Source organism: Podarcis erhardii (assembly GCF_964252035.2).
Source record: "Podarcis erhardii genome assembly, chromosome: 8".
Taxonomy (NCBI): Eukaryota; Metazoa; Chordata; class Lepidosauria; order Squamata; family Lacertidae; genus Podarcis; species Podarcis erhardii.
In genome coordinates, this window is record NC_138499.1 from 81,846,712 (window position 1) to 81,873,238 (window position 26,527).

The window sequence follows — 26,527 nt, forward strand, 5'->3', positions numbered from 1 at the left end:
AATATTGCAAAATAGTGAATACAGTGGTACCTCGGGTTACAAATACTTTGGGTTACAGACTCCACTAACCTGGAAGTAGTACCTCGGGTTAAGAACTTTACCTCAGGATGAGAACAGAAATCACGCCGCGGCGGCAGCAGGAGGCCCCATTAGCTAAAGTGGTACCTCAGGTTAAGAACGGACCTCCGGAACGAATTAAGTTCGTAACCAGAGGTACCACTGTACTATACTCTCAGAAAAATCTAACGGAACTGGAATCACACAAGTTCCGTGGCACAATAAATCTGATCTCAAGCCGCTGCGCTTAACACGCATTATAGGTAACAGAGAAGGAAAGTTACAAAGAATTTCAAAAGGTCATCTAAATCAGGGGCACAGAACCTTTTTCATTCGGGGGGCCACATTCCATTCGGGGGGCCACATGCCTGTGGAGGGCAGGGAGAAAGGGTGTGAAGTGGACAGAGCAATTAATGTGAATTTTACCTTTGTCCAATAGTCTAGTTGACAGGCATTCTCACACCATTCTTTCTATCCTTAACCTAAGGAAACAAGAGGCATTATCAGAGTTCAGAGACATATTCCAGCTAGGCAAAAACAACCAAGGAAAGTGCAGAGCGGGACAAGCAGGGGATATGGCTGGGAAGGGCCATGGGAGAGTACTAAGAGTCAAATAGTGAGGTGCAGAGGGCAAAATGCAGCCCCTGAGCCTGACATTTTCCATCCCGAACAAAATGATTTAAAAACAAAAACCCTGCATTGGTTGAGGCTCAGGCACATTTAGAGACAAAACTTTGTTGAGGCCCAGGCTAGAACCACAAATGAAAATGATGTTGAACACAATGGGGGGTGGGGAATAGGCAATTTTAAACAGGAATGTAATTTCCGAGAAGGTAAAGGAGTGAGTCCATTCTGCCCCAATCACTTCTGTTCTAGGGAGATGGTTATCTCAAGGAAAACGCTAGCGAAGGACAGCAATGTACCCGTGGAGAATAACCTTTTTGTGAGGGAAGGCCAATAGTAAACACATGTTTTTATACAAACCGCTTTAATAATTAAGCTCCAGGTAGACACATAGTTTTCAGAAAAAGAAGTGCTTTTTTAAAAAAAGTTCAGAAAACAGGTACTATTGACATATTTCACGAAGTGTGGTCGAAAGTAAATTGCTTAAAGACTGTCTCTGTTAATGCTGAGTATCTTGACAGAATAGTCGGCCCCGCAGCTCGCCAGCTGCAGCCAGCTGCTGCTCTCCGCTGTCCCTTGCCCAGCGCGGCCCACGCACTTTCTCCAACACAGCTGCTTGACAACAAGAGTGTGGCTTTGGCTGCAAAAAGACAGGAGCTATTAGGGGGGAAGGAAACCCAATTCATCTCTCGCAACCACAAAATGTCAAACTCAGCTGGACTTTGTCAATTCCAAACGTCAGCATTTAGCTAATTAGTGCACTCCTTTTCAGCGCTGCCAGCTCGGGGGGGGGGGACTAAACTTGTCACTGCCTGTAGATATTAAAGATGCTGGAGCTATTCTGAGTTCAAGTGGCATTTCTCCGCTTCATCCCATAAATAATTCAAACAGAAATACACCTATTTCCGCTGTAATTTCAGGTCAAACGTTGCCATTAGCCATGCAAGCTTCTTAACAAAAAGTTACAAAACACATCACTTAGAAAGTTTAAAGAGAAGCAAGTGTCAGAGAGTACAGCAGCTCAAGGGAAAAGATGCCAAACCATGGGTTGATAGTCAGGGGTGCCTTTGAAAGCCCATGTGCTCACTCACTCCTTCTCCCCCTTTTAGGGTGTGAATTCCCCCCCCCCAATTAATTTTCACTTCTAGTTTTCACTAATCACAGTTTACCATGACATCCACATTGGCAACCTGTCGTTAATACCTTACTTCCAAACCAAAGTTTATAAACAAACTATGGGTTCATATTATGAGTTCTGGGCAACCAACAGGCTACCAATATGGTTATCTCAGCAAATTATTATTAACAAAAATCAGGACAGGATGATGTAATTGACCCATAAGTTTGTTGGGGCAATCCTAACCACTGAACTATGATTAGCCGCCGCATCGAAAGGCAAAATCCGGGTGTGCAAACAACTGCAGTCAGAAGCACGTGTGGAAAATGTTAATTGCCCAACTAATATTCACATTTCCCAATGCTTTTTGAACTACAGACATGTTCTTCCACAGAGTAAACAACTCAAATAAAAGCAAATATTAGCTCCAATTCAATCTCCTTCTGTTGGCACCAGAGCAGGTAAACTTGTTCAAGAATTAAGTAGCTACAGCTGACAATTTGAAACATTGAACTCTTAATAAATGTAAAGACTGTTTGGTGAAACAAACAAGACATACAGAAGTCAAGGTATGCCAACAGAACTGTGTAAAGTCTTATCTAGCTACTGTGCTGGCAAGAGATGTCCCAGAGGGCTCTGGACTGTGTGTGTGAGATGTTATGTGGAGCCGGGCAAACCATCTGAAGGGCGAACAGATGCTGCTGGTACACTAGTAAGCCCTTTGGGCCAATTTAGATAAATGGAAAAGTTAATGGCATAGTGAGAGATTCAAACATTCATGGTCTCATGGGGCCTTAACAAGCCAGATCCCAAAGGCACAGAACTTGAAATCAGCATGGATGTGCATCCTCTATTCATTGTTCATGCAGTAGTGATACTATAATTCTTATTAAGTATTGCATTATTTTATTTAAAAAAATTATTGTCTGCAAATTGCTTTGAGCACAAATGTGGCAGATCATGTATTATATAAATAAAACTGACTCCAACTATATATTCCTCCCTCCCATCAGATTTCAGCTTTTAAAAATTCACCCTATATGCATTTCTACATGTCCCATTGAGGTCTTTCAAGTTCAGCTTGCACACGCAAGCACATCAAGTTATTTGCATCTGATTTGGAAAGGCTTAACCCAGTATGCATATAGCTGCAAACAATTGTAGTAACTGATTCCAGAGCTAAACTGAGTTTCATTCCATCTTTTATCTAAGGCTTAGTTGTATCTGAATTGAAATTCAGGTTGCTAGTTCCAAATATGGGTATAATTTTCTAAAGGGGTGATATGGGGATACATGCACAACATGAATGGCAACTGAATTCTATATATGGGCTAAAGCTTCTAATATAAGAGCTACAGTAAGAGACTGGGGCTACAATCCAGGGAGTCCTTGGTTCACAGCTACTTGCCTCCTACCACTCAAATCTGTAATATCGTCAGAATGATGACCCATTTTACAAGGTTACTGAAAGGATTACAACCAGATAATGTAATGTGCAGTGCTCTGAAAGTGCTATATAAAGGCCAAGTATTGCTAACACACTGCCCTCTTCCAGGGCTGAGAAACGAAATAGGCAGAACAGAGGACATTTGCTGCTATAATTCTGCAACCGACCGTGATGATAACAGTGCAGTGAAAGAAGGAGGGAAGGATATTTTTCTTCATGCACTACACAGAAGAATTCCACCTGTGCTGTACTGTCTTCCCTCTCACTATAGGAAAATGAACGGAGTGCAAGGATGTACAGGGGAAGCTGATCTCTGGGATCAGCTATGAGTCGAAAAGCATGGACCAGGAATTGCATATGTAACACAGTAACCAAGACCACTGTGATAGTGTATGGCCTGAATCTAAGCAGATCTGGTTCTGGCCACAGGGCTTGAGGGATGACTGCCTGGGAACTGCAGTGAAAGGCAGGATATATTGATAATAATGATAAAAGTACTGCAGGGACCTTTAGCCTTATCACACAGAGAATTCGGTATTATATGACATTCATCTGAACCTGCTAACAAACCTTTACTGAGATGAACCGGAATCAAATCAGAACAAGTTTAAGAACAACAGAAATGGTTTGACTCTGGCACTCCCAAGAGCAACAGGGTCTGGAAGAGCTCTTGTGCAACACTTTCTGAAATTAAGCAGTTCTTGAAAAAGAAGCAGAGAAAGGACCACAGCAACCATACAAAGACACAAGCATCCACAACATTTTCACCTTGCTCCTGGCTCCCCTCCAGTGCACATCTTGCTGCTACGATATCACGGCTCGCCACAATTAAAATTCAGCTACTGGCTGGGGGCAAATCTGAAGCAGAGAATTCCCAGCTCACATTTCTAGCAGCTATGCTGCATCAGCTCTATAAATAAGGGTTTCTACAAATGCAGGTCCCTTAAGGCATCATTATAACAGGTGCCAAAGGGGCCTCACAGAACCAGTGCAAGAACCCTCACACAGCCAAATGCTAAGGCATCTGTGAAATAGTGGCTTTCTGTATAGTTGCTTTGAGACACAAGAGGTTTGGGATGGGGTTACCTGTTGTCTGTTTCAGCACATTTGGTCCAGTCCGAAAGTGGCAGCCTCTTGTCGCTTGGTTTCCATTTATACAAGTGAATCTTCCCACTTTCTGTGCCTATTGCAACGATATAGCTATAGAAAAAGGAGAGTTCTGTCAGTAATTAAAGCTCATTACCCAGTCAGCAAGCTTGTTTTCTCCTGCTCCAGAGGGTAAGGCCCAAACCACTGGCTTCAAGTTACAAGAAAGGAGATTCTGACTAAACATCAGGAAGAACTTTCTGGCAGAAAGAGCGGTTCCACAATGGAATGGTCTCCCTCAGTAGACTGTGGACTCGCCTTCCTTGGAGGTTTTTAAGTACAGCTTGGATGGCCATCTGTCAGGGATGCTTTAGTTGTGATTCCTGAATTGCAGGCGGTTGAGCTAGACGACCCTCAGGATCCCTTCCAACTCTCTGAAAGCTGATAATCCCAGCTCAACCACCACATATTTGACATCACATCTAAACTGCACATAAAGGTAAAGGTAAAGGGACCCCGGACCATTAGGTCCAGTCGTGGCCGACTCTGGGGTTGCGGTACTCATCTCACTTTATTGGCCGAGGGAGCCGGCGTACAGCTTCCGGGTCATGTGGCCAGCATGACTAAGCCGCTTCTGGCGAACCAGAGCAGCGCACAGAATACTACTACTACTACTACTAATAATAATAATAATAATAATAATTTTTTATTTATACCCCGCCCTCCCCAGCCAAGGCCGGGCTCAGGGCAGCTAACAAGCAATAATAAAAACAAGTTGAATGAATACAACTTAAAAACAAGATTAAAATACATTAAAATGTTGAAACATTAAAATATTAAAATGCAGCCTCATCACAGGAGGAGAAAGGAAAAAGGAAAAAGAAAGAGGGGGAGGGGAGGGAATCAAATTGGCTCCAAGCCAAAGGCCAGGTGGAACAACTCTGTCTTACAGGCCCTGCAGAAAAAAATCAGATTCTGCAAGGCCCTGGTCTCATGAGGCCAGTGTTGAAAAGGCCCTGGCTCTGGTTGAAGCTAATTTAACTCCCTTAGGGCCCGGGACCACTAGGGTGTTGCTATTTATGGACCTTGAGGCTCTCTGTGGGGCATACTGGGAGAGGCGGTTAACACCGTTTACCTTCCTGCCGGATCAGTACCTATTTATCTACTTGCACTTTGATGTGCTTTTGAACTGCTAGGTTGGCAGGAGCAGGGACTGAGCAACGGGAGCTCACCCTGTAGCAGGGATTCAAACCGCCGACCTTCTGATCAGCAAATCCTAGGCTCTGTGGTTTAACCCACAGTGCCACATACAAGCAACTTTTAAGCCTTCCACCATTTTAAGACTTGTTAATCGGGCCTGTGGATATTACAATGTACATCCCATGTAGAGCAACACCTAGAAGGGGTAGAGGCAGGTAGAACCAGTGACTGTCTGAATAAGAGTTAGAAATACAACAAGGCGAACTAAGAAACACAGGCCACAAAAGCCACTAGTAGTGGCTCTGTTTCAGGAAATCAATCGCCATGAACATTCGGCTTCTGAGCACATGGCTTCTTCTTTAAGGACACAACATACCTCCCATCAGGAGCAAGCAGATGACTAGCACTAAGGGCCGTGACAGAGTCCCCAACATCCAGGACTGGCGAACAAGGCTGGATCTCACCCGGGTCGTTTTCTTTATTCTCCTCTGCTGAACAACATTCGCCCCAAATAACAACCTATTTTAAGGGCAAGTAGCAGAGTATCAGCCAATGAGACAGTGAGGACTGCACATTTGGATCAGGTGGGAGTTTCCACCCCTGCAGTGTTTCTTCCCAATGCTGCAAGAAACTAACTGTTCTCCATGCATGGAAAATGTTTGGGGATGAATTTAGTATGTGAAAATCCTGTTTTTCTCCCCACCTCTTCTCTTGTTTGGGGTCCAGGTTTGTTGCGAGCCCTCCAAAGAATACAGACCTATATATGCTATTGAAAAACTGTTAGCCACCCTGAGCCCAAGGGATACAGAAGGATATAAAGGTAAAGGGACCCCTGACCATTAGGTCCAGTCGTGACTGACTCTGGGGTTGCGGCGCTAATCTCGCTTCATTGGCCGAGGGAGCCGGCGTACAGCTTCCGGGTCATGTGGCCAGCATGACTAAGCCGCTTCTGGCGAACCAGAAACGCCGTTTACCTTCCCGCCAGAGCAGTACCTATTTATCTACTTGCACTTTGACGTGCTTTCGAACTGCTAGGTTGGCAGGAGCAGGGACCGAGCAACGGGAGCTCATCCCGTCATGGGGATTCGAACCGTCGACCTTCTGATCAGCAAGCCCTAGACTCTGCGGTTTAACCCACAGCGCCACCCGCGTCCCCACAGAAGGATATAAACCCATATAAATAATAAAACTAACCATAAAGGCAAATATCTCTCTCTCTCTCTCTCTCTCTCTCTCTCTGTGTGTGTGTGTGTGTGTGTGTGTGTGTTACACACAGAACACTACTCTGTGCAGGAGAAGTGATTTCACTCTTCTTCCTGCTAGGCTTAAGCCCATCCTTGGAATCATCCAATGACCTCAGAGATTGGCTACTGCAGTTTCAGAAGTGTTCAAAGGCAGAGCTTATGCTAGTCAAATGTAAAACTGATCACTGTCTAAAAGCTGCAGCAGTGCAGTAAGCAATAATGATATGTTGACTTTTTTTGCCATACTGAAAAGTGAAGCGTGGGGGAGCTTTTGGGGGAATCTGAAGTTAGGAGAAAGAAGAAGGCACTCCCAACTTTGCTCACAGCAATTCTGAAATGTTTACAGGGGTGATTAAAAATAATAATCCAGCGCAAGTGTTGATGTACTTTATGGAGTCCAAAATTAGTTTTAGAGCAGAGGCTTAGGCTCTGGGAAAGCCACTGCTGGTTAGCAAACAGTGTACAAAACACATAGTAAGTTCTACTGCTGTACAAAAAACATTTAGAAGCATGGATTAACTGATAAGGATTATCTGGAAAACCTTCTTTGCTGGGCTGCTCGCCACCAGCAAAGAAAGGATATTGCAAAAAAAGAGAAAAGAACCTGTATGGGGGCTTAAGAAAGGATAACAACGAAGGCGATGGAAGGTGTTTTTCCCCCATGTGAAGGTGGGAATTTACAAAATAGCTTATTATAGCCAGTGGTACATAAATAAGGCAAGATCTAAAGCTCTTGTTCACTTTGTTAGCAGCAAGGCAAAAGCCACTCTAAGCCGGGACTGCAAAACAGAACCTAACAATACGTGAAGAGGCATAAGAAACAGAGTCGTTACCATAAAAAAAATACTTTTTGCACTTAAAAAATTTGATTATAGACAACCACCACTCACTTTTCATTCCCAACTACCATGAAATCAGAGTATGTGTAACTACAGTTGCTCACATTTATCTTCTGTTATCCTTGCATCTTTCGTCCCTGATCTTCCTCTGCTCTCTCTCCACTGATAAACCTTAGACTATAAGCTCCTTATAACAAGGAACAGTGATTTTCTGTCACTTATACTGTGAAAGCTTTATATATACTGATGGCACTGTACTAAATTATCACAGATGACCACCATATGCACAGATATGAAACTAAAATAATTACCAAGTTCTTAGGATCTGGGCAAGATTCTATGCATGGCTACACTTCTGTAGGAGCATAGAAAACCCACAATATGTGCTATGGAGCACAGAATTCAGCTTCCGGAGAATTTCATCCTTTTTCTCTCTCCCCCCCCCCCATTTTATTCCCACAACAACCCTGTGACCTGGGTTAGGTCAAGAGAGAATGACTGGCACAAGGTGAACAAGTGAGATTCAGTGCAGATTTCTTCCTAGGCTCAGTCCAACACTCTAACCACTACCGCGCCTGTTCTCATAATAAATTATTTGAAATAAGGTACCGTATTTTTCGCTCTATAACACGCACCAGACCATAACACGCACATAGTTTTCAGAGGAGGAAAACAAGAAAAAAAATATTCTAAACGAAACAGTGGATATATGATTTTTGTGGTTCATGCTGTGGCCACAGACATGTGATCTGACAGTGAGTTTGGAGTAGCCCAATGCAAAAATCCTGAGGATCCATGTGGATCCGTGCTTTGTAACCACGTTTTAAGTGGGGAGGGAAGGAAAAGCACTCAAGGGACAAGGAGCACGCATGGGGTGTGTGGAGAAGGATGCTGCTAATAATGAAGAAGAGGGGTATAAGGGGAGAAGGCTCCTCTCCTCTCCCACTTTGCTCCTTTAAAGTAAGCAGGCTCTGCTTTTCTCCCTCCTCCCCGCTAGCGAGCTGAAAAACTTGGCTGCTATTTAGCGAGCTGAGTGGGGAGAAGAGAGGGACAGAGAGCCTGCTTGCTTTAAAGGAACCAACCGGACAGGAGCCGCTTACACGAGTGTAAGCAGCTCCTCTCCTCTCCCGCTTTGCTCCTTTAAAGAAGCAGGCTCTCTGTCCCTCTCTCCTCCCCACTCCGCGGCTCTTCTCCTGCTTTGCTGTTTCAAAGCGAGCCACGGAGGAGGGAAGGAAGGGGAACCATGGATCCTCTGCTCATGACTGCAGCAGATCCACACACCACCCCTGCCACCCGCAGGCATTCGCTCCATAACAAGCACAGACATTTCCCCTTACTTTCTAGGAGGGAAAAAGTGAGTGTTATGGTGCAAAAAATACGGTAATTTATGCTAATTTCTCAATTTGCAGAATCCACAGATAGCATAAATTTCTAATTACTTAGCACATAATTTGGACTGCCTAGGTATACAACATTTTATTGACTGATTGATTGATTGATTGATTGATTGATTGAATGAATGAATGAATGTAGTACACCCTGCCTGAATTCAGGCTTCATCTTTTTCAAAAGCAATGCCTTAAGCAGGTTCTTGCCCCATCATGGTACGCAGAATATGGCTATAAGAGACTTCCTACTGCAGTGTTTCCCAACCTTGGGCCTCCAGCTGTTTTTGAACTACAATTCCCATCATCCCTGACCACTGGTCTTGCTACCTAGGGATGATGGGAGTTGTAGTCCAAAAACAGCTGGAGGCCCAAGGTTGGGAAACACTGTCCTACTGCATAAAACTATTACCTCTCTAAGCTAACATGCAAGATCTCGCTTCAGTCCTATACTCACTAACAATGAGCATGTTAGAATTAACAGCAGCTGGGTAAATAATATTTTGTGCAAAATTCCTCCTCTGCTTTCTAATACACTCAACATCTTCCATCTGCATTGAATTAGGACTTTCAGTAAAAGATTATGCCTATATATAAAAAAATAGGTAGTCAAGTTCAGTGCCAAACAAATTTACTGAGGGATGAATTTTTAAAGGCATATTAATTTTAATGACACATTCCGCATAAACATACAAGAACATGCTCCTTTGGTTCTTTCCCCAAATAGGAGTGAAGTATTGGTTTTCTTTAAACATTTTTGTACTTTTTAAACAATTACATGGATGGAACACTGCCTTAGACACCCTTTTTAAGGAAGAGGGTGGGGTATAAATGCTTTTAATAAATAAATATTGATTTGTGTGAATTAACTCTGTGAAGCTGGGTAAGGAGCAACTGATTATTTACTTACCTTTTTGTCTCTGCTTCCAGTAATGAAATACTTGCTATCAGGGGTCCAGTCGCAGGACCAAATGATGCGAGTGTGCACAGCCGTGCTTTGATTTGTGTAAGCGAAAAGGCTGAAAGCTGGGTCTGGAATGACAAATATGAAACAGAAGAACGTTGTGATTTATTCCTGCAGGCAGACCTTGCCCCAGAAAATAGTGGGGTAAAAGTTTAAAAGGAGGGAACAGTAATACAGAGTACAGATGGCCAACTGATGGCTCAGAAACTGCATCCAGACACACACCCCATTCCTACTTCCTGGTGTTCTGAACACTACAGGCAGCCCTCTGCGTAACTGCAGAAGCTTCTGGGGCAACTCAGATCATCTTCTAAGATTGCTCAGTCAAGGAGACGAGACCTTCCTGAGCCAAGCTGCTTGGGCAACTACAGTGGCATCACTGCTAGCGAGTTTGGGGGTGGGAGGTGGGGGGGTCTACCAACATCGACCAGCTGAAAAACTGATCTACTGCATTCAAATAGCCTTCTTTAGGGAAGATTTGACCTCACCAAACACACACAATCTACAAACCAGTTAAAGAATTGGCAATCGTTTCCAAATCCCACAAGACTGTCAGGAACTGCAATACTCATATTTAGATGGTTCAATAGAACAGAATACATAATATCCACTTCTTCCAGCACATTTACAAGCTTTCTTTAACATCCAGTGTTAACTCTCCTGGAATGCCATCACTTTACGTACAGGATACAAAGATACCATTCAGCAGTCAAATGTTACTGGACCATGTATTTACAGGAGAAATGCCCGACAACATTTTATCAAGAGAGTTGCTACTAAAAAAAGAAGACAGGTTGCTATAGCTTTTACAACTGCTCAGCTTCCTGAGCACTGCTCTGTCCATAATGGTCAGGAGCAGGGAAACTATTTTGCCATTTCATCAGAGTAGGGCATAAACAGACATACTGTACGTTTGTCCAAAAGTTCCTTTTCCACAAGAAACACCCAAGGCCAACAGGAAGAAGCAAACAAGACAGCTTCCACCACCCTCATTTGGTTAATGGATTGCCATGAATCAGCAGCCTGAAAGTTTCTGCTGTCCAAACGTTCTCTCCCCTGGAAACTGTAAGATGAAGGCCAGATTTGTAAATCAAAATATGAAGAATATGTTTGCAAAAGAAGATGAAGTTTAAGAAGAAACTAAAAGAGAGTCACAAAATGGAGGTCTGTGTGTTCATTCGTAACACACCTTTAAAAGCTGCAACGTTAGTTTTCAAGCAGTGACACCAACTGTTAGCTAGCTTACCTGGTTGCATTGAACTGATGTCGTTACACTTCCAAAGTGACCACTGCCTGTCTCTTGAAACTGCTAACAAGAATTTATCGTTGGGGGAGAAGGAAATCTGTGTAACTGTCAGGTTGTGGAAAGGTAAGCTCTGTATCTGCTTCCACGTTGTGGTGCTCCACAAAATAATGGCTGCATGTTCTTTTTTAGAAGCCTGCGAAACGGGGTGATGGAGAGAGAATAAATACTGGGAATGAACAAAAGCAGCTTTGAAAAACAACAACCATAAGGGCAGATAAGCAATTTACAGAGACATTTGCCGGGTAAGATTGTGTTTAGGATGCTTGATGTCATTATTGCAGTGGTTTTATTGTTGCTCCAGTTGGTGTTGATATTTATCCACTCTTCTTTTGTATTACCGTTTGAATTGCTTTTATGTTTTTAAATAGTCTTATCATGTCGCACCCTGGGAATGAAGGGTGGCCAAAAAGATTCCTAAATAAAGCCAGCATGATGTAGTAGCAAAAAGTGCTGGGGGAAATAGTGAGTCTGAACCTATCTTTTTTGGATGAATAAATATTTACTTTGCAAACTGTCCTTTGGCAGGAATCTTTACTTCACTTGATTTTCTCTTTTTGCTTGTGTCAGAGCTGCCTCTAGGTCCCAGCTCACAGAGGACCAACGCCCGGTTGATGTAATGTACAAGAGTCTTTATTGAAGTTTAGTTTCCATTTCAAACCCCAGAGCGTGCAGCCCTACGTCTTGGCCCTAGACCGGCAAAGTCCCCTCTGAGTCACTACCCCTTCTGCACCAGTTTAAGATCCTAGCCCGGCTCCACCTCCTGCGCTGTTCCTTCCTCCTCTGGGTCCTTCTGCCCCCTGGGGTTTCCTCCCTCCTGGACTCTTCTGACGCTGACCCCCCTGAGTCTTGCCCTTCCTTCCGGCGGGCTTTAGGACCTGGCTCCCTATCCGGGCTACCTGCTGTGCCGCTCGCCTGTACATTTGAACTTGGCACGCGCGCCCAGCCGGTGACTTTCTTCTTGACCGTTTCCCCGCTCTCCGATGGAGGCGTGGCCAATCCTGACTCATCTCCTCCCTCTGGTGGTGAGAAGACTGCTCCCGATGCCTGGGACTCCTCCCCCCCACTACGCTCTGGTGGGGACGCTGATTTCCAACTGCTGCTCAGGGAGTCCCCGCTGGCCCCTTCCTTCTGGGGTTTCCCCCTTGGCACCCCCCTTGTCCTGGCCATCGGCGCTCCTCTCTGTGAATCTTCCGATTCGCTGGAGAGACTCGTGGAATCTCTCTGACCACTGTCACTGCCTACACCCCCCTCGGATTCCTCCTCCTCACTCTCCATTTGCTCCTTCTCCTGTGTCTCTGCTCCTGAACCCCTGACAGCTTGCATTACGGAAATGCCAGAAACACTTATTTGGTTGATTAGGGCAATGCCTCATAAAAAAAGCAGGTGTTTCAGAAAAGCTTCCCTTAACAACTCTTCCTCTCAAAAAATGACCACCACCACAAGTGGCTGACTCCACTACTATTACAATGCAAGAACTGATTGTATTTCTTACAGTCCTTGGCTTCCAGAAGCTCATGTTCTGCATATGTTGGCCCAGGACACCATTCTACAATAAAATGGCCAGGTCTGCCCCGTCCTTCGAAAAACCTATTTTGATTTTGCTGATTAATCAACATGCCCCATGTACAACGAACAGCCTATAAGAGGAATCATCCACTAATTTGCACCTGTGGAGTCTCTCCGCACATTAATTTTAAAAATATGCATCTGATGTATTTAAGATACATGTCTTCATTTTTTTTAATAAAAAAAAGAGGAACAGTTCCACGCAATGAGGTCACTCTCCCAAAGCAGCTTTCCTGTCAGCACCAGTTGCTGCCACAGGTTTGTGAGACTCTCTAGCTGGTGGGCCTCTGGTCTGATCCAGCAGGATTCTTTCACGTGACTCAGGCCACCCAGATCACTGTGATCGGAATTTCACAGCCGCTTTTTACTTTTTCTTACCTTACATGCCGAGGCAATCACAGTTTTCGCATTATTGCAGGCAACACAAAAAACTTCATAGCCATGTCCATACCTAAAATGACAAAGACCCCAAAGTAGTAAAAAGGCAAAGATAGCAAAAAATGTCTGGTGGGCTACAGTTTGTTGCAGTGTACACGCCCCCCCCCCCACTGGCCTATGAGCGCTCCAATTGGAGAACAGCCTTTACCAAAGGTGTCATGGGCTTTGAAGACACTCAAACTCAGGACGCAAGGGACAAACGTGCTAGGAGGAAGGCACGCTTGGCAAATCCACACCGTGATCAACACCTATCCGGAAACCAATATCCCCACTGTGGAAGGACGTGTGGATCCAGAATTAGCCTCCACAGTCACCTATGGACTCATTGTTAAAACCGTGTTTATGGAAGACAATCTTACTTGGCTACGAGTGATTGCCAAAGAAAAGAAGACGACACACACCCCAGTTCCTATTCATTTCCATATAACTTGGCTATTACTGGTATGGAGGTATCAAAGCTCTGCTGTCTTGCACCCAAACCAAACATTGAGCTAGATAAGATTCAATGCGATCTCAAAGCGAAGGCTCTCCTAAAAGTGTGGGTCTTTGATTGAGAGTGTCCCAAAACATATTCTGGGCACACACACACCTTGCAGCCTCTCCATTCTTCCTCTCTCCTTCCTGTGCGGTTGCACAGCCAAGTTGTGCCTTCATCATCCAGCTGGAAGGAAAAGCCCTTGCGAAAGGGTCGCCTTCCTTTTCTACATGTAAGGATGTCTGGATGATTAGGAAGCAAGGGTGGAGTGCTTTGCATGCCGACGGCCACGGGTTCAATCGGCAGCAACATCTCCTGTGACAGACTCCCTTCCTGACACCCTGGAGAGCTGCTGCCAGGCAGTGTAGATAATACTGAATTCGATGGACTAATAATAAATAATAATTATTATTATTTATTTATTTATACCCCGCCCATCTGGCTGGGTCCCCCCAGCCACTCTGGGAGGCTTCCAACAAAACACTAAAATACAATAACCTATTAAACATTAAAAGCTTCCCTAAACAGGGCTGCCTTTAGATGTCTTCTAAAAGTTTGGTAGTTATTTTTCTCTTTGACATCTGGTGGGAGGGTGTTCCACAGGGCGGGTGCCACTACCGAGAAGGCCCTGTGCCTGGTTCCCTGTAACTTGGCTTCTCGCAGCGAGGGAACCACCAGAAGGCCCTCGGTACTGGACCTCAGTGTCCGGGCAGAACGATGGAGGTGGAGACGCTCCTTCGGGTATACTGGACCGAGGCCGTTTAGGGCTTTAAAGGTCAGCACCAACACTGACCAACAACCTGACTTGGCAGAAAGCAGGTTCCTGGAGCTCCTATGCAGGAGATGCTGCTGCCAATTGAACTCTTATTTGGCCTTGGAAGGAGCACAAATGTGATGTTCAAATAAGAAGCCATATGGGTCAGAAAATGGTGGGCTTGGGAAGACGGAGGGGCGAGGGGCAGGTAGGCACCAAGCGGAGAACTGGCAGACTCGACTTAGCATCATAGAACAGTAGAGGGCCTTCTCAGTAGTGGCGCCTGCCCTGTGGAACGCAGATGTCGTGGCAATAAGCAACTATTTTACTTTTAAAATACACCTGAAGGCAGCCCAGTTTAGGGAAGTTTTTAATGTTTAATGCTGCTTTGTGTTTTTAATATTCGGTCGGGAGCCACCCAGAGTGGCTGGGGAAACCCAGCCAGATGGGCAGGGTATAAATAATAAATTATTATTATTCCCTAATCATTTCTTTATAAATCGACTATTAGTGGCAGGTCACTTGAAGAGGCCTCAGCAACCACATGGGGTCTATGAAGACTGCACAACAGAATGGTCTGCAATGCCTTGAGTTATAACCTTTATTCACCCTGTAGTAAGACCAGCCCAACAAATGTGAGCTAAAAAAGCAAACACATTTTGCATGAAGCTCGACACTGCAAGTTTTAGTATGTTGCCTCATTATTCCTGTAATTATTTTAAAGTTCAACCGTACTATTATTGAACTATAAAATGTAATCTTTGCAATGGAACACTTCAGTAGACTCCTATGCACAATTATCTCCTTAAATATTTATCAAAGTTAAAAATTTATTCTGAAATCTAAAGCCGAGGTGACAGTATTTCGCACAGAAATGCAATTGCCAAATGGTCTATTTTTAGCAAGCTGGTTCCTGTTTTTCTTGCTGCTATGGCAACATTAAACCTACATTTTCTATTATTTCACATTGCTTCTTTCAAGATTAATACTGCACAAATACAATTGGGAACCGACAATATTTTCTTTATCTCCTGTCAAAATACATTGCTTTCTACAAAAAAAAGAAAAAAGAAAAAAGAAAAGATCCTGTAGAACTCAGTCTTGGAAAAAGTCTTCCCTAGCGGGTTTGAGGAACTTCATCTTATTAATAGGAAATGCCACGGCCTAAATCATATTCTTCATTGGGCCAGTGATCCTTTTTCCATGACTTTGAACATTTGAACCTAGACTGGGTTCTGATATAATGCAAAGCCATGCATTGTTTCGCTAAATCAAAACTTGCTTTAATGTCTGTACCCAAACTGTGGTTTGTTTAGGCCAATAAACCACAGTTTGAAGCTGGTTTGTAAAACGTAACATTTGGAAACAGCTGCTTGCTGTTTCGTAGGACCTCACAAGCCACGGTCTGGGCAATTGATCCACCTCAAAGATCTGCTATACTATGGCAATAGTTCTGAACTTATAAAAAGAGCAGATGGGAAACGAAAGTAGGCAAGCAGATCTTGGATCACAGTTTGTTGTTGGACTATGGTATGAATTCTTAATCATGGTTAGCACAGACTAGCATTTTAACTTCATACCAGATGTGGAGAACCAGTTCCAGCTTGGTAGGCCTGATTCTTTCATTTCCCCATGCCATGGGCCAACTTTGACAGGTGGGAGGGACCGCTACATGACATCCACCCAACTTCATAAGAGGGCCACAATACCTCAAGGACCGCTTCTTTCCATATGAACCTACCCAGACCCTGAAATCATCTTCTGAGGCCCTCCTTCGTGTGTCTCCTCCTCGAGAGGTTCAGAGGGTGGCAACATGAGAACGGGGCCTTCTCTGCAGTGGCTCCCTGTCTGTGGAATGCTCTCCCCAGGGAAGTTCGTCTGGTGCCTTCATTACACACCTTTAGGTGCCAGGCAAAAATGTTCCTTTTTAACCAGGCCTTTGGTTGATCCAGTTTACATCCTATGCCCTTTTTAAAAAATTGGGGGGGGGGGGTGTTTCTTGTTTATATTTTTATTAGGTATTTTGTGGTTTTATATTTTGATTTTATTCTGTGAACTGCCCTGAGACCCCTGGGTATAGGGTGGTATATAAATTCAATAATTCAACAACAACAACAACAACAACAACAACAACAACAACAACAACAACAACAGGTGATTGCCAAAGGGGCTTGCTGTAACCTCCAATCAGCTAATCGGAAGTTACAGTGACCTTGAAGACACTTCCAGCACCTATCAGCTAATGAGTGGTTCCAGGGAGTCCCCTCTGAAGTTCATTTGTAGGAAACATTTGGATACAAACCATTTCCTGCAAACAGAGCATTTTCTTTTCTTACAGGGAACTCCACTTGCCAAAACAACAACAACAACAACAATTGGGAGCTCACTTAATAGCTACAGCCGTACCTGAGCTACACCTGCCATCCCATATGCGCTCAGGTGTGAAAGTTTGCGGGGAACAGCCTCATGGGCCAGACGTTCCCTACCATTTTTTGTTATATATTTTTTCTAAATTAATGTAACTTATTTAAATTATATATAAATTATGTTATTTGTGTGATGGAGAGGAGAAGCGCGTACACACACAGGTCCCTCCACAAACACAAGTCAAGTTTGATGATGAGGTATATAAGAATTGTATATAAGCAGCAAGTCCAGAAACAAGCCAGAATTTGAAAATTTGGGTCTAAAGTTCAATGCATTATTCTGTAGATCAGGCTGCCTCCACACTCATAATTATTATAATAACATTTTTCTATTTACACATCAGACAAATGGATCGTGAGACATAATCAGCAATTTTCTCAGTGCTGAAGAGGTTTCATATCTCTAATCAGATGCAAAGTTACATGAATCAAACATTAGATGAAATAGGACTCCAGATATTTGTTATATTGTATTTAATTGATTTTATGGTTGTTTTTAAGTGTAACTCACACTGGGATCACTGCTCTTAAATGGGGCAGACTTATAAACGGACTAGATACATACACACACACACACACACACACACACACACGGATGGTATCTGCATCTGGATCCAGCAAAACATCTGTTTGGTGTGCTCTTTGCTAAAGTACAGCCTTGGTTAGAGAAATAATTCTCTTTCCTTTCAGAAAAACCTATGATGAGCAAATGACTTCACTGGGGATTCACCAAGCTTATTCAATGTACGCTGCTGCTACCTGTTCCACTTGCCATTCTCTCAATAATGAGCTTGCAGCCGAATGTAACAATTGTCCTCTCAGAGCACCTTTAGCCAGCTAGCAAAGAGTCTCTCTCCTGAGTTTATGAGAGTTCACTTCGAAAACCTACTAAGATTACTACAGATTTAAAAGAACTTCCCTATAAAAAAAAAATCGAAAAATCCTGCTGCTCCCTTTCCTCCAAATACAATGACAGCACTTATGTGCCTTTAAAAGTTATTTATTTACTAAGTGTTTTCGGTTACTTGGTTATTGGTTACCTATTATACTGACCTTCAACAAAAGAATTTGAAGGCAAGGGTGAGGTGCAGTAACAACCACCCTAGTTAGGCTTAGAGAGAGAAAGGAAATTGGTTCTTACTGTGAATTTCTATTTACTGATTGTGTCGCGAGGACAGTCTCTAGATAGGATGACGTCCTCAGGATCTTGAGCAGAGCGACACATCCCATCTAAACCCACAACTAAAAATAAATCTCTCTCTCTCTCTCATTACAAACGGAAAAGAAGTAGTGAACACTGAGTTCATAAAATAGAGGAACTGTCAAAATGTAGTTCCCCATGCCAATCTGCCCACCCCAGTGAATGAGGACCCTCCAAATCCCAGCCAATAGTCCCAGACAATGGTCGGGAGTTAAACAGGGTAGACAACAGAGTGGATAGCACAAGAGGAATTGTTTTTATTTCTCTTTTTAACTGTAGAGCAGTTAAAAGTACCGCACTGGAAGCCTTTTCTGCTAAGGAACAAAAGACTCGAACTAACCCATCATGGGGTGGCGCTGTGGTCTAAACCACAGAGCCTAGGGCTTGCTGATCAGAAGGTTGGCGGTTTGAATCCCCATGACGGGGGTGAGCTTCCATTGCTCGGTCCCTGCTCCTGCCAACCTAGCAGTTTGAAAGCACGTCAAAGTGCAAGAAGATAAATAGGTACCGCTCTGGCGGAAAGGTAAACGACATTTCCGTGCACTGCTCTGGTTTCGCCAGAAGCGGCTTAGTCATGCTGGCCACATGACCCGGAAAAACTGTCTGTAGACAAACGCCAGCTCCCTCGGCCTGTAAAGCGAGATGAGCGCCGCAAGCCCAGAGTCGTCTGCGACTGGACTTAACGGTCAGGGGTACCTTAATCTTTACCCCATCATGAGGAAGGGGAGATTTGGAGAGTGGGACAACTTCTCCTCCCTAGAAGAGGCGAAGCTTTCAAGACCCTGCGCTTCATGTCCAGAGGGAGAATGCCATCCTGTCTAGACAACATCCTCCAACATAACCGGGTTTTTGGCTTGGCCTGACATCTTCCACTGATGGCCATATGGTTGACTGAATGATTGACACCTCATCACACCGTTCTAAGAAGCAGACTGAGCTACTACCTTCCCTCCACCAAAAACATGCAACAAGCTTCTTCCCCCTGCCCCTAACACTGAGCCAGAGGGAGAGTTTTATGAAACTCTAAAACCCATCCGTGTAAAGCTGGTCATACTGCAGATTTCTAATTGCTTTGTTTTTGCTGTTTGCTTGTGGCTACAAAAACTACAGCTGGCAGCTGGCAATACATGGCCTACGGGCTGCATTCTGCTTGGTGGGTCACAAGGCGTGCAGGCCTGTGGACAGGGCTCTGGCAAATGGTCTTGGCAAACCATGCAAGGATTTCCCCCCGGCCCTGAGAATATTTCCAGGCTTCCCTGCTCAGATTCAGCAGAAAGTCAAATTGCTTGGAATCATGGTACCTCTGCCACCTCCAGCCTGCCAAGAATGAGAGACTGTGAAAAACTGGCACACTTTGCAAAGAGAGCTGCCAAAATTTAAAGCGCCTTTAAGGCAACTGCAGCGAGCAAAGAAAAACAGAGGGGAAAACAGCCTCCCTGGGAATTGTTCCAGGACAGCAGACCTCGCTGAATCTAAAGGCAAAAATCTATCTCCTGACCTCTGCTCAAATGCACACATATTTGATGCAACTCAGCAACTCCTTCACTGAACACAGAGCTGCCTCTGGGTTACCCTCTAGCTCCTAAAAGCACTTGTTTCAGGACAGCAGCCACTCATGCATCTATTGTTTGTTTCTCAGTTACAGGAGGGAGCTATACTCAGGATCAATAAAGCTACTGCTCCGTGTTTACCAAGTGATATAGTATAGCAGCTAAAAATGCCATTAGTAAGCCAGAAGGTCACAGGTTCAAGTCTTATCTCAGCCACTAACTCTTATTAGTTAGGAACCTACACCCTTCAGGAAGCCACTCTCTCTCAGTCTCCATCCCATTGCCCAGATTATATTAATGACAGAAGCATAATAAAAAAAATCACTTCTTCTTCTTCTTCTACTACTACTACTACTACTACTAGGGACGTGGGTGGCACTGTGGGTTAAACCACAGAGCCTAGGACTTGCCAATCAGAAGGTCGGCGGTTCGAATCCCCGTGACGGGGTGAGCTCCCATTGCTCGGTCCCTGCTCCTGCCAACCTAGCAGTTTGAAAGAATGTCAAACTTCAAGTAGATAAATAGGTACCACTCTGGTGGGAAGGTAAACGGCGTTTCCATGCGCTGCTCTGGTTCACCAAAAGCGGCTTAGTCATGCTAGCCACAAGACCCGGAAGCTGTACGCTGGCTCCCTCGGCCAGTAAAGAGAGATGAGCGACGCAACCCCAGAGTGGGCCACGACTGGACCTAATGGTCAGGGGTCCCTTTACCTTACCTTTACTACTACTACTATTACTACTACTACTAAATAACAACAGCTGCTTATGAGGTTTTGAAAAGGTTGCAAAGAATTCAACAAAAACTTGCCAAAGCCTAGGCCAGTAGGTCTTCCAGAAACATCATCCGGCCTTTTTTAAATTCAAATTTACTGTCAAGCAGCTAATTGATAGGGCAGAGTAATTCGCATACTGTAACTTGCCCCAAGCCTTTTGGATGGGATAGGACATAAAATCAAATACATACATAATATATACATTAGATGCTAAACGTTCTTACTAAGTATCTTCAAACCTGGCTAGAGACCCAGGTTCAATCCCCGCCCATTCAAGGCTGTTGTGGGAATAAAATGAAAGATGATTTTGCATGCTATTCTGAGCTACCTCAATAAAGAATAGGATGCAAATGTGGTTTTTAATAAATGCCATTCATTCATTTGGCCCACATTTAGCCCAGAACAACTCCAAGTTTAATGAGGAAATGAGGACAACTCGTGGGAAGTTGACTTTAAACAAATGAGTTAAAACCTTTCCCCATATTTTTCCCGTTTATTTCTCATCTGATAAACAAAGCAACTTACAACTTTTGTGTTTCAGGCCATAACGTGTTCTGCAAGAGATGATCTTCCGTGGGAGGTTCTGGAAGATATTAATTGGTTTAGAACCAAGAGGTTTTTTCCCTCATACTACCCCCCTTCCCTTTCATCTGCTCTCTTAATTTACATAACAAAATTCCCAAACACAGCATTTTAACATGTTGCATACCTGTAAGACTACATGGCTGAAAGTAATTTTCATGATACTGGCTGGAAGCGTTACTAAGTTTTTCTTCCTCTTCAGTTGTCTGGGCTGCTGTATCTTCAGCTGTAAAAGAGACATATTTGAGAGTCCGAAAGTAACATGCCAATCAAGGAATGGTTAACAAAATACAGTGGTGCCTCGCAAGACAAAATTAATTCGTTCCGCGAGTTTTTTCGTCTTGCGAGTTTTTCGTCTTGCGAAGCACGGTTTCCCATAGGAATGCATTGAAAATCAATCAATGCGTTCCTATGGAAACCGCCTTCAGACCAGGTCTGGGGACAGTCTGTCCCCCGACCTCTTCTGAAGGCTGGGGGGGGGGGACAAGGGCTTTTCTTCCCACCCCCAGCATTTTAAAAAACCCCGGGACAGCGGAGGACTTCTCCGCTGTCCGGGGCGATCTTAAAATGCTGGTGGGCGGCAGCGCTGCCGCCCGCCAGCATTTTAAGATCGCCCCGGACAGCGGACTTCTCCGCTGTCCCGGGGCGATTTTAAAGCCCCCGGGAAGGCAGGCGGGGGGGAGCAAAGACTTTAGCCCCCCGCCAGCCTTCAGAAGAGGTCCAGGACCTCTTCTGAAGGCCAGCGGGGGGCGAAAGTCTTTGCTCCCCCCCGCCTGCCTTCAAAAGCCGTCCGGGATAGCAGGAAGCGCTTCCCTGCTATCCCGAACCGCTTTTAAAATGCTGGCGGTGGGGAGCAAAGCCTTACGGCCCCCGCCGGCCTTCCTGGACCTCTTCTGAAGGCCGGAGGGGGGGGGGAAGGCTTTGCTCCCCACCGCCAGGATTTAAAAGAGGTCCCTGGAGATTTCCCTATGGGCTTTCTTCTTGCGAAGCAAGCCCATAGGGAAATTCGTCTTGCGAAGCGCCTCGAAAAACGGAAAATCCTTTCGTCTTGCGGGTTTTTCGTCTTGCGAGGCATTCGTCTTGCGGGGCACCACTGTACTGAACAGAAAAGAAGAATTCTGTTTTCAGTTTAAATTATCTAAAAGAAAATTTGGTCCATAATCCAATTACGTTTGGATAGAAAGGTTAGCAAATTTTACAATGCAAGGTAAACTATTTGGGCCTCACGACACAACTCCTGGCAGGACCTAGAGAAAGCAGAAAGAAGCTGGTATGGCGTTCTCCTGAGCTCACCCCATAACTCATCTTCTTGGTCAGCTTTCTACAGACTTTTCTGCCTTATACTTTTCCCAGCTGCAACTCAGCATTTGGCAAAGTGGGCCATCACCTACAGAATTTAGTCTCCAGATGCCATCAAATTTTTGTTTTTGCTTTTGTTAGACACCCCTGCCAATCTCAGCTCCCTCAACCGACTTCTGTAGGAAATGAAGTTTGCAATTTCATAACAATTGCACTAAATTTATTAATCAAGAAGATTTGTTCAAAAAAAGGGAAAGCTTAAAATATACACTCTATTGAATAGTTTTACCCAGCCATCAAGTATGGGTGTGAGCCATGAAGCGTGGCATTTGGAGACTTTAACCAGTGGCATCCGATTAAGTTTTCAGGGAAACGTATGTTACCAGATCTGAACAACATAGGAACATACAGCACCCAAGACATCCAGGCACCTCCCCTGCCATCTTGACATCAACAGCAGGGTGGGCTATGCATTGGAATTACAGGGCAGTAATTTAACTGCAGAAAATGAATTCTTGAAAGGACTTAGAGACAACAGCTCATGAATTCTGGTATGACACAGCAGACTATGAATAGGCTTATCACAGTACAGTGGTACCTCGGGTTACATACACTTCAGGTTACATACGCTTCCGGTTACAGACTCCGCTAACCCAGAAATAGTACCTCAGGTTAAGAACTTTGCTTCAGGATGAGAACAGAAATCGTGCTCCAGTGGCACGGTGGCAGCAGCAGGAGGCCCCATTAGCTAAAGTGGTGCTTCAGGTTAAGAACAGTTTCAGGTTAAGAAAGGACCTCCAGAACGAATTAAGTACTTAACCTGAGGTACCACTGTACTGGGTAACTGACAAATGTCCTAACAGAAAGAAGCGATATACTGGGATAAGGACTGCAATCTAAAAACCCATCTAGCATGCTGAGGAGGGGAGGGCGTTGTACAAGATGAAGCAGAAGGCTCCCTCTGCCCAGCCCAAAACAGCGCCACCAGTCTTTGCCACAAAATCACAGCAGTGTCACACCTCTGGCACACCTCCCCGTTCATCTTACCAAACATACAGCCAGGAGGACTTCCGCCAGAGGTAGCCCATTGAAAGCCCCCCAAACAGGGCATTCCAGGAGCAGGCAGAGGGGAGCCTAACCAGCCTAGCATCCAGAGCCAGCCCAACTTCACTCACTTGACTCCAGGCTAACATAGAGTAGAGCAGTGTTCTGTCTGCTAACCCCATACACCCCCCAGCTTCTACCCCCGCTGGCATGAGTGGTGGGCTTGCAGAAGCAACAGTGGCTACGCCACTCTGTCTTGGACCACTGCTGCCTGGACGAAGGTTAGGACTGCTATTCCAGTGTCGTTTTTGTGGACAAAATAGCTTCAATCATAATATCTCTTTAGAGACAAGAGCCAGCCAATTCCTGGTTTTTTGAAGCTACCTTGCACACTATCAGAATTTTTGGCCATCTAGCCCAATATTATCTTGTCCTCTGAGTGGCAGCAACTAGTCTCCAATGTCTTAAAACTCTTTCCCACCAGCTACTATCTGATCCCAGAAAGGAAGTGTTTCCAAATTCCTCCAAACGGCTAGGCTAGACTTAGCAACTTGCCAGAATTCAAACCAAGGCTAAATAAGGGCCAGCCACCTAGTGCCTCCCCTCTCATCAATCTAAACAACACAAATCTTATTAAAAACAACAGACACACAAACATTTTATTAGTCACATATGAGTGTGTGTGTGTGTGTGTGTGTGTATACACACAAGTGTAGATAGAGAATGATTTACAAATCACACAGACAACACACAACTCTTACCTTGAAAGACAGCCTTATTGGACAGCCCCAAGGCTGGCACAGTAGCTCCTTCTGGAAGATCAATCATTTGCTAAAAAGAAAAAAGAAAATGTTATGTAGAAGTTAGCTGGGTGTTTGCTTTCCTTGCGGGGGGGGGGGGGGGTTACTCATATATGATTTGAAATTTCTTGATGGTCCTTCTTTGGTGTACTTTCAGCCTGACCTTCCATGACGTAGAAACTCAAGCTTGGTAATACATAATTCCCAATATATTCCAATTGCTAGGAAAATACCAATCCGAAACTGTTAAAACTTAAAACTACATGCTTCAACTTTATAGGTAAGGTGAAAGTACCAACACAATTTTGGCTCCCCAGTGAGCCAACTACCGTAGTTCCAGGCCTCGTGTCTTTTAGTCTGTATTTCTCAAAGACTCAAAGGAGGAACCGTGGCTCAGCTGTAAACAATTCACATAGTGAAGATCTCCGGTTAATGGATCTCCGGTAAGAGCTCACACACTTTAAAAGAAAGTAAAAACACACTTACTCCACTATTTAGTTCCTCCAGAGATATACCAGAAATGCTGCTGAAGTTTTCCATAAAATTCCTGGGTGCAGTAAATACTCGAAGCACCTTCTCATCTGCTCCAGACACAAACTGGAATCGGCCGGTCATCGCTAAACACTGCATGTCGTATCCATGGACCTGGGGTCTTGCTATTTCATGCCATGATGTCTAGTAAAGGGACCATTGACATGTAAGTATGTGCCGGTATTGTCAGCTATAGGAAAGAAGCACTGAAGAATTGAGAACATTTAGCCTCAGTCCATTCTAAATAGTCAATTTTGCTGAAAATGGACATTCCCCAGAAACAGCATCCTTGCCCTCGACTTAGTCCTCACTGGAAATGCTAGGGATCTCTTTGCACTTACGAGCAATGGAGAAAAGAGTGCTGTGATTTTTATCAAGGCTGCAGGAAAGCATCTCTGCCAAAAGTTGAACAGGTATCCCCAAGTTAAGTCTGACTCCCTCCACTTACTGGTTCTAAATATCTCTTTAATATATTTTATTCCTCTAAAGGAAACAGAACAGAGCAAGGAGATGCTGCATAAACAATGACACAATTAGCAGGAAGTCTGCAAAAAGCAAGATATAATTTTTGAACTGCTCCTTTTAGTGCAAGAACTGGACATTTTTAGACATCCGCAATATTGTAATATCATAGTAGCAAACTACAGATCAGTGTGCAGCGTAAATGGTTTTTGAGAAATTAGAGACGAGCCATTGTTCAAGTTTCACATTTTGTGACCTATTGACTTACAGATGATTTCGCAAGCTTGTAGAAAAGATTAAATAAATAAATACCTCTGTTTTGTTCTCCCTTTTCCACGGAGCAAAGATTCTTGTAGTTTGGTCAGAACCAACAGAGATGATGAATTCTCCTTCTGGATCCCACATCACATCTTGCACGGCATCAAAATGCCCTGAAATAACCACTTCTGGAGCCCATTCTCTCTATTAAATCAAGACCACTAATATTATATAAAATGCAAATGAGCTATCTGTTAAATATAGAGATCTCACTATAAATGAAAAGCATTAGCACTCGGGGGCGGGGGGTGTCAGCAGATCTGCTAACAGCAGCTGATAGTCCAATGAAGAATGAGAGTAAAGTATTACAAGGTTGGGAGCCACATTTCCTTGGAGACCAATAATGGACAGAGCCAAATGTCTAACTAACTAGCCCAGAAGAAAAACTGCCCTGCCTCAATTTTCACAATGACCCTCTCAAATTAGAATACCCAATGTTAGGTCTGCTCAAAAGCAAACCCCACTAGGTTACATGGGGTGACTCTAAAATGAGTATACAAAGGATTATTATATTTACAATAGACCAATATAGCTACTGTTCTGAGAAAGCAAGAAAAGGGCATTCCTTTTGAACTTTAGCATGCTATTCACAAACACATAGCAGAAGTCTGAGCTGTAAAAACAGTGGCGGGGAGTCAATAATAACACACACACACACACACACACACACACACCCCTCATCAATTTATTTTTATCCAATAAGATATTGCCCTTTCCAATTGTTCTGATGCTACATAGGTGGGGAAAGGAGGGGCTTTTAAAAGCCAGGAAAAATAAGGAGGAAACAAACAGGAACCAAGGAACTTTGATGGGATTCAAGCCACATAAAATGAGGACATGGTCATAGGCATACCTTGCTGGTTACAATGAAGGGGACCTTTGGCCGGGTTTTCATACATTTGAAAATGCTACGTATATTGAAGGCAACGTGATCCTCTCTTCCAATAGCATTTTACCCACCCACCTCATACCTATTAAGAGCTAGCCTGGAAATGGCATGCGCATTTCGCAAGCAGAAGGTCTCAGGTTCGGTCCTGTCA

General features: G+C 44.2%; 1 protein-coding gene across 1 annotated transcript in view; it reads right to left on the bottom strand.

The window, feature by feature from the left end:
• Positions 1-1,026: 1,026 nt before the first annotated feature.
• The window catches only part of ELP2 (elongator acetyltransferase complex subunit 2), a 49,508-nt gene continuing 24,007 nt past the window's right edge, over positions 1,027-26,527 (bottom strand). Inside the window, 12 exon segments of the mRNA XM_081872672.1 lie at positions 1,027-1,176; positions 1,178-1,321; positions 4,332-4,445; positions 5,908-6,050; positions 9,910-10,031; positions 11,210-11,402; positions 13,214-13,286; positions 20,977-21,034; positions 21,161-21,259; positions 24,138-24,207; positions 24,663-24,851; positions 25,482-25,631. Of these exon segments, the coding sequence (XP_081728798.1) occupies positions 1,137-1,176; positions 1,178-1,321; positions 4,332-4,445; positions 5,908-6,050; positions 9,910-10,031; positions 11,210-11,402; positions 13,214-13,286; positions 20,977-21,034; positions 21,161-21,259; positions 24,138-24,207; positions 24,663-24,851; positions 25,482-25,631 (1,395 nt within the window). The 3' untranslated portion in view covers positions 1,027-1,136.